Source organism: Pongo abelii, chromosome 5 (genome assembly GCF_028885655.2).
Source record: "Pongo abelii isolate AG06213 chromosome 5, NHGRI_mPonAbe1-v2.0_pri, whole genome shotgun sequence".
Taxonomy (NCBI): domain Eukaryota; kingdom Metazoa; phylum Chordata; class Mammalia; order Primates; family Hominidae; genus Pongo; species Pongo abelii.
In genome coordinates, this window is record NC_071990.2 from 157,110,417 (window position 1) to 157,126,699 (window position 16,283).

General features: G+C 40.3%; 1 protein-coding gene across 1 annotated transcript in view; it reads right to left on the reverse strand.

Annotated features, from left to right (window-relative positions):
• The window catches only part of NOX3 (NADPH oxidase 3), a 60,274-nt gene that overhangs the window by 13,871 nt on the left and 30,120 nt on the right, over positions 1-16,283 (reverse strand). Inside the window, exons 10-11 of the mRNA XM_024248914.3 lie at positions 13,403-13,565; positions 2,009-2,155 (exon numbers count right to left, since the gene is read on the reverse strand). Coding sequence (XP_024104682.2) covers positions 2,009-2,155; positions 13,403-13,565 — 310 coding nt within the window. The remainder of the gene's footprint in view (positions 1-2,008; positions 2,156-13,402; positions 13,566-16,283) is intronic.

Sequence of the window (16,283 nt, forward strand, 5' to 3'; positions counted from 1 at the left end):
AACAGTGGCAGAGGGTGTTAAGTGACATGTCAGGTGTGGGGAGAGAACGAGCAAAGCCATGGGTGTGTGACCGTGCACAGTGTGACGGGTGAACATGCATCCTTTGGTGGCTCTGGTGCCAGAGGAAACCGATGGGGGTGGGACACAGCTAGTGAGTGGGAATCAGGCTGGGAAGGGCCTTAAAGTCCTTGCTGAGAAGTTCGGGCACCATTTCACATACAAAAAGGGCCTTCCCTACTTACACTTGTGGTACTGCCAATCACTGATGTTCAAACATTTGGAATGATATTTGTCCCATATTTCTCAGCCCAATGTTCAATTAATCTCCAAACTCTGTTGATTTGCCCTTCACAATACCTCTTCCATCTGTCCCTTCTGTTCTTGTCATTTTGCCACTTTGAGGTTGTTGAATTCAGTTTAACAATTGGGTATTTCTAAAACAGCCTCTTGATTCTTTCCCGACAGAATGCACCCATTATTTTTCCTTTAAATGTTGAAATTAGTGATTTTTCTGCCTGAAATTTAGGAGTCGAAATAATTTTCAACATGTCATGGCAAAAATGTAAGACATCTATTTTAATTTACTTGTGTTTAGAAAAAAATGTATATTTTATAGCATATTCTTGGAAGTAGTAGAGACGGGAGGGGGCAGGATTGTGTTGTCACCAAATCAACTTCAGTTCTCGGTTATGAGAACCTCAGTCCCACAGCTCCCAGTTGGCAGGGAATACCTAGGTGCACTCTGGGATCAATGCACCTTAGAGTAGAAGAGCAGGCACAGTACTTGAAAGCAGAAGACAGAAGCTGTCTCTACTTCACCAAACTGTTCATCAGTCAAAAATCCCACTTGAATAAGGAAAGTGTTTGTTTGGAAAACATAATTAACACTATATAATTCATTAAGATGTTTCAAGCCTAGTTCCCAAGAAAGCTACATTTGAAATTATCCCAAAGGATTAAATATTTAAGAAGGACTGCAAATAAGACCATAAAAATTCATTAAGCTACTGAATTTCTAGCACAGTCTTATTCATTTGCAGAAGCAGAGTCAAATTACAGTGATGTTCTATAAGGCCAGTGTGTGTGTGTGAGTGTGTGTGTGTGTGTGCGTGCGTGCACTTGTGTGTGTGTGTATGTGTGATGTACACACACAGAGCATTCATTTGTAAATGTAGTGATTAATGCCAATCTCCCAGGCTCAAATACACTTTCCTTAAAAGTATATATCAATAATAGCTGCTGATTAGAATATATATTGTGTAACCTAGTAATCACTTCATTGTTAATTCCCCTATTTGAGGAGTTAAAATGGATTACAATGTAATAGCTATCATTCAATAGTATCAACATTGAAATACTACCATAGTCAATATTTTGGTATACATTATTTTTGGTAAATTCAATCTTAATATTTCATTAATACGATATACTGCAGAACACCTGCCAAAACAAAAGATCATCTTAATCTTAGGTAAATAAACATACGTGCACACAATTTCTAAGAACACCTTAAGAGAACAGACTCTGGACAAATCATGTATTCATAATAATTATTTTCTATAGATGCTCACATACTTTGCAATACAAAATGTTGAATGTAAACACCTAGGAATCTTTTGCTTAACTCTGAACAGCTCAAGGCACAGAAATAGAACCAGTCAGGAACTCAACAAGATGATACAGCCAATCAGTAATATTCATTTGATGTCACTTTTAAAGGGACAAATGCAAATTTATTTGGGATTTCCAGCCTCTGGATTGTCTTCCATTGTCTGACCCTTTCTATTCCCCAGCAAATTAACTGTAGCTTCTTTTTTTGGTTCTTTGATTATTAAAACTTGAATCACTCTTGCTAATCTGATTTTATTTTATTCTCCTTTCCTTTTTAAGAACATAAAAATAATTCTGTCATGCTATCAGAGTGCTACATAGCTCATTATTGAAATTGTTCCTCATTGCTATTAGATGAGTTCAGCAATATTGCTTATTCTCAGAGTCTTATCAGTACCTGATTTTCATCCCAGCCAGTAAGAAATATATGATAACTCAGAAAGTGTGTTTTCCCCTGCTCACTCATCCGTGTTTCCAGTGAGAGTAAGAGATCAGCAAACCACTCAAAAGCTCTTGCATCCCGGCAAATCCAGTAGAAATACACCTGTCAAGAGAGAAGGTAAGTAAACGGATCTATTCTCTTTTCATATGTGCTGATAATCACAGACTACTTTATCTCCATTAAATTATTTGAGCCCAAATGGGCACTTCTGCAAAATAACATGCTTTCTTTTTTTTTCCTGTCAGTGAACAAACAGTCACACTGTGATTTCTTTTGAAAAAATTCACAATGTGTTTGAAAAAGCCCAGAGTGAATTCAGAGAGTCAGGAGCCTGTGGGCCATGCCAGTTTCTCTGGATGAGGATCAACTCACCACATTTCTGGCTGTGCTGCTTCTGAACAAGATTAATAATCATAACTAGCTGTGCCTTTTACTGCTCCCAAAGGGGGATAAACCGTTAGACCAACCCCTTCATCTTTACTTATGACCTAAGCTCTGGATTTGAACTTTCTTCTCCAGAGACCCCAAAGGCTTGGACACTAATCCACTTCACTAGCTACGGCCTCTGGAGAGTGGAGATTATGGTAATTTCAGAATCAAGTCACACAGGCCAGAAATTTCCTCTCAGTGAAACATATCAGTGTCCAAGAAAGCTGGTGGGTGGTGGCTGTGCCTGTGTGTCAACTGCTATAATGAAATTATGACTAGGAAGAATTATTTTTTTAACTCTCGGTGTTAAGCAAATGGCATGTGACAAAAAGTAGTTCGGGTTTGCTAAAATAAAAGCTTAGTTTTTGTGCTTTGAATTTCAAATAATTGCATCTAGAAGAAACCACAGGAGATAAATCTATTAATTCTCCCAATTTTTCTCACACTCCCACCTCTTGCTGCCCACACCTCTCTCTCTTGTGCCTTCTCCTCAAAGAGATCTCTCTATGGCTTAACAATGTCCATGAGGGCTGGTCTTGATTCCAGCTGCTGCCTGGTAAATCCCTACCTGGAAATACCTTATCCAGTGATCAATGTCCTTTTCTCTCCCTCTCTGCCAGCCAGCTGGTAAGCTCACAATCATATAATCAGAGATATAAATGAGATTTAATTAATAGATCAAATTCATGAGACAAAAATAAAAAAGTTTATTTCAAAGCTAAACATCTTGCCTATTCTCTTCATGTTTAGGCAGGACTTTATAATATTAATTATCTGTAAGAGTAAAAGATGTTGAGAATAAGGCCTCTTCTTTCAAGATAGGCCCACATATTTGTTGGACAGCTCCTGTTCACAAGGGGACTTAAGATATTAATTTCAGGACAAATAATCCCTCAGTCTCTAAGTGCAATAACCTTCTTTTCTCAGGAAGAGAGAGGGTTGCCTTTCTTTTCCTGACACTTATTTCTTCCTGGGGATGATCTGTGCACAGCCTCTCCAGGCAGAGCTAAGCGGGGGGTTCCCTTTGTGACGCTCTCTGAATCCCCATGAGCAAGGGGCTCACGTTCATCCATCCGTTCACTGATTCAGCAAATATGTGTTGAGTGCTTCCTACCTGTCCAGACTCTTCTATGCTCTGGAACTATACAAGTGAACAAGACAGGGCCAAAAAAAAAAAAAAAAAAAAAAAAAAAAAAAAAAAAAAAATTGCTGTTCTCTTAAAATTTGCATCTTAGAGGGAAAAGGAAGATGATAGATAAGTAGAATACAGGCTATGTCAGATGGTGAGAAGTGCATGCAGAAACCCCAGGCGGGCTAGGAAGTGTTGCAATATTAAGTTGAATGGTCAAACGGGGGCTCAATGAGCCCTCTCTTGTTTTTGGCCTCTTGTGTTCACTTTTATAGTTCCAGGGTGTAGAACAGTCTGGAGACATAGGAGGCATTCAGTACATATTTGTTGAGTCAATAATGGATGGACACTAACCGTGAATTCGTGGAGATTCATGTCCCCTCTTCATGAGAAGGGGACATTGGAGCAAAGACCTGGAAAATTTGAGGGAGTCAAATGCTTAGGGGAAGGGCTCTGCAGATGGTGGGAAGTGCAGAGGTCCTGAGTGAGGCCTTTCTAGGAAGAGCCTGGCGGCCTGTGTGGCTGGAGCCCAGAGAGGGCGGGCAGAGCAAGGAGGTGGGTGAGGGGAGGGCTGGGAGAGCCATGGCGTTGTAGGGCTTTGGGGCCGTCGTTGACTTTCCCTCCCGAGAGACAGGAAAGCACAGGGAGTTGGAGAGAAGGGAGTTCCATGGCCTGCGGCAGGTGGCAGGATCTCTCTGGCTGCTGTATTGAGAATAGACACAGGGTATGGAAGGTGAGGGAGGCAGAAAGGAAGCCAGTTAGAAAGGCAGATTTTATATTCGAGGTTGGTGATGAATACTGCTATCTGCTTTCTTTTCGCTTTGTATAGTGCCTAATCCAAATTACTCTTTGAAAACCTTAGCTCTCATTTTGCCTTGCTTTGCTCTGGGTGGAAATGAAAAATCTACTGGCCGAATTAATGCAGTGCTCACCTACGCACGACCACCTCCTCCCTGGCCTTGGTAGCCTGTTTCATCTCAGACTATGGCATTGGGCATAGAGCAAATATCATTGATTTATTTTCTCTCTTTCCCACTCCTTAAGGAACATGCTTAAAACACATTCATAGATGGATAATAAACCAGAACATTTGCTTTATAAAAAAATCCTCCAATTTCAAATCTAGTCCCAGTCATCCTTTCTTGAAAACTATCCCCAACTTATCTTCCTCCGTACATGAAACTTTATCCTTTCAAATAGAAATCCTTCCTTACTTTCTCGTGGCCTAGCTGCGTGTCAGTATTCTTAGGGTTTGTCAAGGCTTTTATACTTTTTGCTTCCTAGTAATGGCTTTGTGTGTTTTTCCCTCCGTAATTGACTTGTAAAGTGACACTGGGCAGCTTTGGTGTAAGAGCCTATGGAGGAAAAATGGATAGGCTCAGTAGAAGTGTTTCAGGCAGAAAAAGAAAGAAAGGGACTTTGAACAGAAGCAAAAGGTATTTACTTTGACTTTCTTTCATCTTCTAATGGTGGGGGATGCTCACTGGGAAGGGACATAAGAGTTCCGCGTCTGCGTTTCGCCCATGAGAAAGGACCTGGTCAATGAGAGACCAAGTATCCCAAACAATAGGCTACAACTCTGTGATCTGTGCTTTCCAATGCTCATGCCACCTTAGTCTCCAAAAATAAAACAACCCTGAAATCAGCTACCTGTAGAAAGCATGCCTTTTCAGAATTCCATAGCTGATCTCAGAGACCAAAAATACCTGAGTTTACTTTAAAAGATTTTATTATATAGAAAGTCATTCTCAGTAAAATAACAAAAGTTTTGAACTTTCAGAGTAATAAAATTATTATTTTTTTACAGGACTCATCCAACACTTTTTTTTCAGTGGTTCTCCTGCCTCAGCCTCCCAAGTAGCTGGGATTACAGGTATGTGCCACCATGCATGACTAAGTTTGTATTTTTTAGTAGAGGTGGGATTTCACCATGTTGGCCACGCTGGTCTCGAACTCCTGACCTCAAGTGATCCACCCACCTCAGCCTCCCAAAGTGCTGGGATTACCAGCATGAGCCATCGTGCCCAGCCACATTCTTGTAGATATAGTGGATGCCTAGATGTTTTGGGAGACCACTTTGGGACTATCATGGGGTTGAGGGGTTCTGTGTGCATGTGGCCTGTCACAGACCTTAGTTTCACATCATTCCCAAGCACTAACGATCAGCCCAAACTCAGCCATGTCCATTTGCAAAGGGCTTGGGTCTGAGTGACAGTCACAAGGTTGGGCTCTCTGTATGTCCCTTCTCATTTTCATGTTTTCCCAAGCCAAGGCTTCTCTTTAAGAATTCTTCAGCACCACATAGGGATGAGGTCAAAGAGGTCTGGGGCCAGTAGGAAATGGAACTGTGCTAAATTTTGATAAACAGTTTCAGAAAATGAATTGAGAAGCACTACCAATCTGTGTTACTATGAGAGCTCAGACTCTTTAATCAAAGTTGGATGCTTTCAGGTGATTATATCTCCAAAACTTGTGTCGTATCTTGAATAGATATCCATGAACACAGGCAGAGGGCACTTTCACAAATGCAATCTGTATGTCTTTATATCCAAAATAAATTTCCAGAGGATGAAACGGAAAAAAAATTATTTACCTATGTATTTATTTATGGCCCAGAACCCCTCTAAACAAGGAAAGTGTACACAAGAATACAGGTTTAGGATATAGTGTAGCATGGTACAATAACTCAGTGTTGTGAGCCTATGAGGCCCATCTGCTGTCGTAGACTGCTGCTGGCTTCACCATGCAGGTAGAAGTTGCAAATAACTTGTGCAACTGGGCAAAAGTTATTTAACTTGAACCTAGATTACTGCGTATGTAAAATGGCAATAAACACAGAACAATAGCTCCTGAGGTTATTGTGAGGATGAAAGGATATGTTTTACTGAAGCATTTAACGCAATGTCTGGCAGACACAGTAAGTGCTCAGAAGATGTTAGCTGCTATTGTTACTATCCTTGTTTGTCATTTGGAGGAGCTTAGAGAATGAAGAATGAAGACAATATATTATAGAGCAAAGAGGGACATGCGCCTTGCTTGGCATGTGTTCCCACTGGTCACTCCTGGTCACTGAGAAGGGAAGCCAAACTTGACCTCCAGCACCAGTGTCAGAACTAGAATCTCAGCATTCATCATGAAGATGTGCTCCATGAAGGGGAAGCCCCTCACCAGGCTCGGTGTGTGCTAAACTCACCTAGAGGCGTTTTACAGGGAGCCAGGGGCCCACCTTGACCATCGCCTCCTCAAGGAGAAGGGCAGTGGCTTGCAGTGCCACCTGCCTCCTGCTGGGCAGCATGCCTCTGCAACCCACACTGTGCAAAAGAAAGAACAGAACAGACAGAAGCTTGAAACCAGCAGGATGACAGAAACTCTGCATAGAGGGGAATCAGGATCATTTTCCAAAAGGAGAATTTCTCTCTGTGGAAAGATAAAGACTGGTGTTTAGAAAATATATTACCTCCTCAATAAATGATCACTCTTATCGTCCTGGTTTTTATTTTGTTTTTGTTAAGGGAATCCTGGATTAATACAATAGCAAATAAGAAGAAATAAAAAGAAGAAATATTTCTTCTTAATGATAAGCCTACCTAATGTGTAAAACTTCTAGTTTAAAGTGATACAGTTATAAAATTGTTTTTCTGGTGAACCATTATAAGGCCAAGACCAGGCTTTGTCAATCATTTTTCATCCTTAAGACATTTTCTGAATGTCATTATCCTCAATGTTAACTATTTCATGACTATATTGCTACTTTGCCCTGTGCTGAGGACTGATCTCTTTTGGGCCTCCGTTTGGTCTAATTACAGTTAATAATCCTTGTTGGACAACTGAAACATTCTTTTTTTTTTTTTTTTTTTTTGAGACAGAGTCTCGCTCTATCCCCTAGGCTGGAGTGCAGTGGTGCAATCTCAGTTCACTGCAACCTCTGCCTCCCAGGTTCAAGCAATTCTTATGCCTCAGCCTCCCAAGTAGCTGGGATTACAGGCACCTGACACCACGCCTGGCTAATTTTTGTATTTTTAGTAGAGATGGGGTTTTGCCATGTTGGTCAGGCTGGTCCCCAACTCCTGGCCTCAGGTGATCCGCCCACCTTGGCCTCCCAAAATGCTGGGATTACAGGTGTGAGCCACCACACCTGGCCTGAAACATTATTTAATAGCAGAATGATTCCATAAATTGTGCTCTATCCATACTATGGAATACTCTAAAGACATCAAACAAAATGAAACAGATCATCAGATATTGACACTGAAGGTGCCCCAAGTTATGCTTTAATGAAAAACAAAACAAATTGCACTTCCTCTTCCTTCTACACACACGTATCCCTATTTATGCATGAATGCGTATAGGTATATGCATATAAATGCATGGAAAAGGAATGGAATGAGACATATTCAACTGTTTGATGGTGGGTTTCTTAGAGAGCAAAGTTGGGGAGGGGTTTAGTTTGGGGAGGGAGGTGAAGGGAGATTTTAAAATGTTTGTGTATTTCACTGGACTCTTTTACAAGAAGACTGTAGTCACGCAATCTGTGGTTAATAGACCAAGATATCAAACATATTAATACTGGTCATTTCCGCACAGAGCAATGGTGAGGGCTGATGGGGTACTGAGGCCTTTTGAGGCCCTCCAAGGAAAGACAAGAAGCATACGTTTCTTTAGGAGAGGCATGAATGGCCCCTCCTGAAGAGGCCAACTGATGGCAGGAATCTTGGTGGTTAGCAGAGATGATCAATTCCAGGAGTAGCCAGAGCTCCAGTGTGAGGGAAAGTGAAAGTAAATAATTTCTCAAAGTAAACAGATTAAATTAAATGCATTTTTCATTCACTAGAAAAGAGAGCAGGCCCTCCTTTGTTTTATTAATATATTTTAGTAGCGTATGGATTTTTTGTCTTTTTTGGCCTCTTTCCCTTGTTCCCACTGGCCCGTGCTGTCTTTTTATTTGAATTATCTGTTTATTATATTAGGTTAAGAACCCAAAGGCCATTTTGCATGGGACACACTATAAATACCCATTATCATGGTTATATATTATGGAGCTGATGAAGGAAGAAAATTTATGAAGAAATGAGATTATCTCAGTTTTTGTATATTCTATTGTATTGTAGTCTGAAGACTACATATGCAGTTAAGAAAACGAACCGCATCTTGCAAATGGCAGTTCTCTCAGTTCTGACTGCACAGCTGTGATATTAGGGAGAACTAAAATGTGTAAGCCAATCTATTTATGTCAGCAATCTTCCCCCTCCCTCCCCATTCATACACACCTATTTCATTCATCATTTTGACAGTTTGCACAAGCAAACCGTCCTTTTTTTCAAGAGCTCTTTTCACAAATTGAGTGTGATGTAGAATTAATCATACCCGTTAGGCAGGAGGTGGAGGACTTTATCGCTAGAGGGCATTTTTCACCCCTAGCATTCAGTTTCCTCCATATTGCATCACAGAGAATTCTCAACCAGCCTCAGCCTTTCCTCATCCCACAGGGGCGCAGCGTTCTCAGCTGCCTTCAACTCAGTGAAGTTTGGCTCTTACTTCTGCGTTGAAAATATTTCTTTCATGTATTACAACTTTTTTCCATTTTCATCACAGCAAGCCATTATTATACTTCTTGTTATTTGGCCTTCTTGGGAAATCCCCTCCTGCCCATTCTTCCCCCTCCCCTTCCACTCCCCGCCCCCTCCCAGATATTTCAAAATAAAAGGTACTTAGAAACAAAGAGATTTTAAGACATCAGCTTCAAATGGAAAGTACTACTTTTGACGCTTCCCACTAAGGGAGTGGCAGGCGTCTTATTGGTTATGCTCCTGCATTTTACTTAGAAGTTTTCTAGAATAGTGCAGCAGAGGAGAAGGGTAAAGAAGTTCTAGTTTGCAATGGTGACAACTGAGAAAACTTTGGTGCACATTTTTTCCTGTAGACTTGCAACTTGAGTTTTGTGTGTAAAAACGTATGCCTTATGCCAACCAGTGTTTCTACACATGGAGGAAAAAAAAATCTCACCTAATTGCGGTTAACCATTTAAGCTTAAAATTCCGGCTCTCAGCGCCTATGCGAGTTGTCCTTTCCTTCCTTATTACAAAAGAGGACAATCTGAAAACTATAGTCCAGACTTAAAATTGTGAAGACACCGTTAGATAAATATGTACTACTTTGCTCTGCGACACTTCGAAAATTACATAGATGCTGACAGTTTAGTGGAAGGAGTAGTCTTTATATCTCAAAAGCATGTAGGTAGCCCTGACAAATATTAGTTACATAAGCCTAATGGTAGCTATACTCAAACCAACACAAAGTTGCTTTAAAAGAGAGAAACTTCCTAAACCTGTTCTCTTGCCTGCAGACGCTAAGGAATTGGATCTGAAGTGTAATTTTCAGCCCAAACTTTCAATAGCATGAAAACCTCACTTCTTCCATAAAAGAGCTTTGAAGCAGAAATCAGAAACACGTGCTCAGGTCCTGACTCAGTGGTGAACCAGCTGGGTGACTTTGGACAAATCATCTCTGCTCGAAGTACAGATACTGACTTTCATGGTCCTATGCAAAGCTAGGAGATGAGGACCTTTAAGTTATTTTACGATTCCACACTTTAGCTTCCTTTCTCCCATATGACATTATTTCTGCCCTTATTTTCAGCTGAGTCATGTCCAAATAGTCCCTCATATTTTTATAAGCAATGAAAACATTGCTTTTATATTTTTTACCCTACAGTTTCTGTTTCTTGGAATAGAGATCAATGTCCCTATTTTATGGTTTTGTGGTGACTGCAGTGCTGAAAGCCTTGAGAAACGCCACAAGCAGAGCCCAGGAATGACAATGGAATGCTGAGAAAGGAGGCAGAATTAAGATTTTGTAGGCTCCTGTATGAATTTTAAAATTTTGGGGGGTTCTTATAAGATTTTTCCTCTATATTCCTAGTAAAGTAATTGGAATTTAGTAAAAATCATTGAACAATTTTTTTGGTTACATAAACAAAACCTTAATACCCTTAAATTTTAAAGAAAATTGTGTACAGAAGCCATTGTTTATTCTTTTGGACATGTAGACATTTATTCACTCATTGATTTATTCAATATTTTTACTATATATATAGTTATCACATATTATATAGGTATGTGTGTATATATATATATATATACACGAAGATATCCAGAGAAGCTATGTTCAAGGAACTCACACTCTGTTAGAGAAAATAAGATTATTTCACGAATCTTAATACAGGAAAGATATGTGACATAACAGGAGGGCAGCAAAGGAGTGGTGGAGGTTAAGAGAAGGGGGAGGTGATTGTGAGTTGGGTATGATGAGAATGAGACTTTGCATGTCTTTGAGCAGGACTTGAAATATTAGTTGGATTAGTGAGTGAATGAAAGTGAGACACGCTATCCACCACCACCTTCCTGTGAAGCATGAAGTGACTTTTAGTGTCATGGAAACCATGAAGCAGTGAGCCACCTCTCTAAGTGGGATTTACTTGGTAGGCAGCAAGAGGGAAGGAAGAACTTAGGGTGGCTGAAAAATCATCATGAACCAAAACAAAGCATTGCTGTGAGGTCCAAATATCCCAGTCACTGTTTTGCTTGCTTTGTTAAATATATTATGGTGTAGAGGAAAGAAGATGAGCTTTGGTGCCAGAAGGATCTAGATTCAAACTCTAGTTCTAGTATTATTTAGCTCTCTGTGTGTCAGGGTCCTCATCAGTATTGAGAATATTACCTATCTGAATGAGCTATTATGAGCATTTAGCAAAATGACTATCATTTCTATTAGCTTTGTGATCAGGCTTCAGTTTTCTCATCTGTAAAATGGGAATAAAAATGATGAGTACGATGAAAAGATGGCATGAGATACTGCATGTAAAATGCCCAGTTCCCTTGCTGTTAGGTAGTCAGTGCTTGATAAATCTAGGCCATTAGTAGTAGCAGTACTGGTAACCTACTTATATCTTTGGTAGATACAATCAGCATTTAGATAATCATCCATATTTCTGTATACACATTTCTATAGGAATATTTCCATATTATTTGTCTTATTTAGCATTAAAACTCCCTGTTGGATATGGATTCTTATTTCTCCGTTATGTGGATCAGGAAACTCAGATCAGAGAGGTGAACTGCAGGCAGTATTTCAGTCAGGGTGGAATCAGGCATGTTCTTTGATGACAGCAAAATTCAGGTGCCAATTCTATGAGCAGGAATCCCACCGTCTTCCTACAATATTGCTCTAGGATTGCAGGAGGAGTTGTGGGTCACGTCTGCCATGTGTTGGTTTTGTCATGGAAAGAGCCAGATGAACCTGAGTTTGAATCCTGATTCTGCCTTTGATTACCCGTGTCTTTTCAGGAAAATCAATTTAATCTCTCCAAGCTTCAGGTTCCTTACCTGGAAAACAGGCCTTGTGTTACTTATTTTATAAGGTTGTTGGGGAGATTAAAAAATTCAAATGAGAAAATGTATGTCAAGAACCTGTCACTTGGAAACTCATGAAATGGCTAACTCCTGTTTCTTAGTTGGCAGAGACCCGAGTTTAGAGATCTTCTAGCCCGCAATGCCTGGGATGCTTCATAGAATATGATTTCTTGATAGGTGTTAGGTGAGGAAAGGTTCTGTGGCTAAATAAGCTTGCGAAAGATAGATGAAACAAAACTGAATAAGGCTCTTTTCTGCGGAACTTTTTTTAGAGACAGAGTCTCGCTCTGTTGCCCAGGCTGGAGTGCAGTGGTGCGATCATGGCTCACTGCTTTGAACTCCCTAATATTTAATTTTCTTGCAGAGATGATGTCTCACTATGTGGCCCAGGCTGGCCTAGTGTCAAACTCCTGGCCTCAAGTGATCCTCCCACTTCAATCTCCCAAAGTGTTGGGATTACAGGCATGAGCCACTGCGCCCCACCCCCGCAGAACTTATTTAATGGCTAGTGGATGATGTCTTCTAGAGTGGGATGTTGCAGGAGCATTGCTTAAGTTCCTTTGACTATGGAATTCTCTTTAGTGGATCATGTCAGGTGACAGATGTCCCATGGTTTACACATTGAGACCTGGTGGTTAAGTCAAGCGTCTCCCTTTGATAGATGAAGACACTGTGGACAAAGGGTTAAGCAGAGAAGATATGCAGGACTGGGCCCAGCACCAAGCTCGTCTGCCATCCGCACTCCTCCTGCATTCATACAGCTTTGGGTTATCAGGGCTCCTTGCCTACCTTTGGTCTAGTGCCTGCTGCTAGTCCTAAGAGGGTCAAAGTATCGGATGGAGTGTCTAGATACGACAAAGGATGGAAAGAAATTCTAGAGGCATCTAGTTGTAAAACATACAGGAAATGACAAAAGGGAGATTCAGAGTGGGATGGCCACCCCACAGCAAGCCGGCCAATAAATCCCAATTGTGGCTTCTTGTTAGGACTGAGTCCACGAGAGGAGGACATCGAATTGTACACTTGCAACCATAGTCTGAAGCTAAAGAGACTAAGAAGAGGTTGCTTCTTAATATTGCGAACTGCCACCCAGTCACATAGCCATTTGCAGCCTGTCCATATTTTATTGAGATGAGCAATTACATGTCCTGTAATGGCAATGAAGCAATAAAATTTATGTCTTGTCATCTTTAACAAGATTAGACATAACCCTACTCATAAATGTAATACTGAGTGGAGATTTTTAAGAATAAGTATAGTTAAGGATCCTTGAGTTTATCCCTCATAGTTAATTAAAATCCTCCCCAAGAATCGGCAGATGATAGATATAAGGACATTGAACCTTTTAATCCATGGAAGGGTGAACTAATGATTTTTCCATACCTTGCTCAGCTTCAGCGGGGTCTGTGCCTCACTGCATTTGTACCATATAGATTTCAGAAGAGCAGCGAAGGGAGTGACTCCGATCCCCGCGGCAACGCACACACAAACTGGGTAGTGAAATACATCCGTCAGGGCAGTTCCAAAGGGCCCGTCCACTGCCAGCCTGGAATCACAGAGGAATGCAGCCTATTTGACCTTCAGAACACCTTGCTCATGAATCCAAAACCATCCGGAGCTGGTGCTTTTTATAGGACATGTTTGCCAGTGCGTGCAGAGATTGACTCTGTGCCTGAAAATGCCCTATTTGGAGAGCCTGGGGTTAGCATGAGGATTTCCAGCTCTGCCTTATTGGGAGACAACAAGGTTGTCCTGGCCCAGGCACTGTTCATGGAAGGACAAAGCCTGACATCTCTCGCTATAGCTCAGGCCTCTTCCATGTGGCATGATCTCCTTACAGTTCTTAGAAGCTTGTTTTGGCTGCAAGTATCATTGAGGCTGCTGGAAGAGCTATTTCCCTTTCCACTCCAGCTGCCATCACAGGGAAAAATCTGGAAGCATCAAGGAAGCTTAGCAGGCTTCTATTTCCTCTTCCTAATGTCATTCTCCCCTGTTTACATTGGGTCACACATCTTAGTAGGTTTATGTAATTTTAGTCTAATGGAAGCTATTCATTTGGAATAAATATAAATTTGAAGTCATTTGTCAGTTATGTGGAACTTCTAAAACCCATTATTTTAGATTATACAGACTCAAAATCTGTGGTAATTAGGCCTTGGGTAGCACTGGTATTTTTCTTTGCTTAGCAAATTTTTCTTAATAAGGTTAAAGTATATTCATTGAATAAACAAGAGGGTCCTTAGCATGGTCCTATGCAGACTGGCCCCTGAGTTCTTCTCCATCACTCATCACTGGTTCTCACACTGGTGAGATATTAATATTCCTAAAATATTAAATACACAGTACTCCCTACTGCCACAGGGCCTTTGCATGCGATACCATTTTCTCTTGGAATAATCTTCTCCAGTTTCTTTTCTTTTCTTTTTTTTTGAGATGGAGTCTTGCTCTGTCACCAGGCTGGAGTACAGTGATGCGATCTCCACTCACTGCAACCTTTGCCTCCTGGGTTCAAGTGACTCTTCTGCCTCAGCCTCCCAAGTAGTTGGGACTATAGGCACGTGCCACCATGCCCAGCTAAATTTTTTGTATTTTTAGTAGAGATGAGGTTTGACCATTTTGGCCAGGATGGTCTCGATCTCTTGACCTCATGATCCGCTTGCTTCGGCCTCCCAAAGTGCTGGGATTACAGGAGTGAGCCACTGTGCCTGGCATCTTCTCCAGTTTCTTCCCTCTCTCCTTAGTTGGTTAATAGTTATTTCTCTGGTAGGTCTTATTCCAATCATTCTTTTCCTGTGGAAGCCTTCTTGAACCCCTCAGATTAGGTTAAATCCCCTCTTATATAATTTATAGCTCATCACAGCTGTAATTTTACAATTTATTGGTGTGTATGCATGATCTGATTGATGTCTGTCTAGAGCTGTGAGGTCTAGGAAAGTAGGAGTCAGGGCTGTCTTTGCTCACTGCTGTAATCCCAGCGCTCCCTGACATGAAGTTGTTCAATAACAATTGGTTGAATAAATTGTAAAGGGAATGTTTAAAATATTTCAGTCAGCAGAATGTATTAAATAACCTCAACTATTCCAAAAGCACACATTTACATACGAACAAAGATATGCTAATTAAAAGGTTTCTGAGTTATTCATAACCATTCCCTAAGGGGTGTCTGTTGAAGACACCGGAGGTTGGCCCATTTGAGCTTTACTATGTGTTCATGAAAGTTCAATTGGGTTTATTTTAAATTATTCTATATGCCAGACTTCCTAATAATTCAAGTGAACTCTCCTCAAGTTAATCTTAATTAATAAGGCTTTATTACATATTGATATATGGAAATGGAAGAATAAAAATAAAAGATCATTAACCAGAAATGGTTAGTATCTTAGCCCACTGTAGATTATTCCATAAATAATTACATAAAGGAAATTGAGAGAAAGAGAGAAAAAAAAACCTGTCCATAGATTCATTTTTGTTCATTTTTTAAAAATAATTCATTATTTTAAAAAAATAATCAGTCATATTGGGAATTTATTTGATACTTATTTAAAAAGATATCAATTAAATCCAAAGAAGAATTTTGTAATTAATCCACAGAAATATACAATAAACAAATTTCTACATCTTTAGAATTGAAACTCAAAGCTACAGGAGAAAATATTTAGTCTAAGTTCCCTGCTAATACAGTAATCCTCCTGCCACATTCCTGAGAGATGATCATATTCCGATGTTAAACTGCGGGGCACCTTGTTCCACTTAGGGGCAATTCTAAGTATTAGACAATTTGTTCTCATGTCTTACTGAAATCTGTCTTCTGACAACTCTCATCTTTTGCCTTTCTGAGAAGCACATTCCAGATCTTTTTCCTTTTTTGCATCTCAGGCCTTTAAATAGTTGAACATAGCTATCACGACATCCCAGTTGTTCTTTTTTGGGCCCAAATTTCTCCATTTCTCCAGATTTTTAACAATCTGAATCAGCTTCATTTGCACAAATTCTTGTTTATCACGTTTATGCAGCTATCCCTGCCTTGATTTAGACACAGCGTTTCTAATAATGAGGCTCAGAAAATGATTTGTCTTGCCTGCATCCATGTCCTGTGAGTCCTAGTTGGGTAGTTCAGCAGCACCCCACCCTACCCCATTACGTTCCAGTCTCATCTCTCTGAACTGACTGCATTTACTCCTCTAACAAACACTTCCATTGCTATCTCTGTGGTAGGTGACCATTCTTATCTTGCTAATAATAATAGTAGCTAACTCTTTGAGCA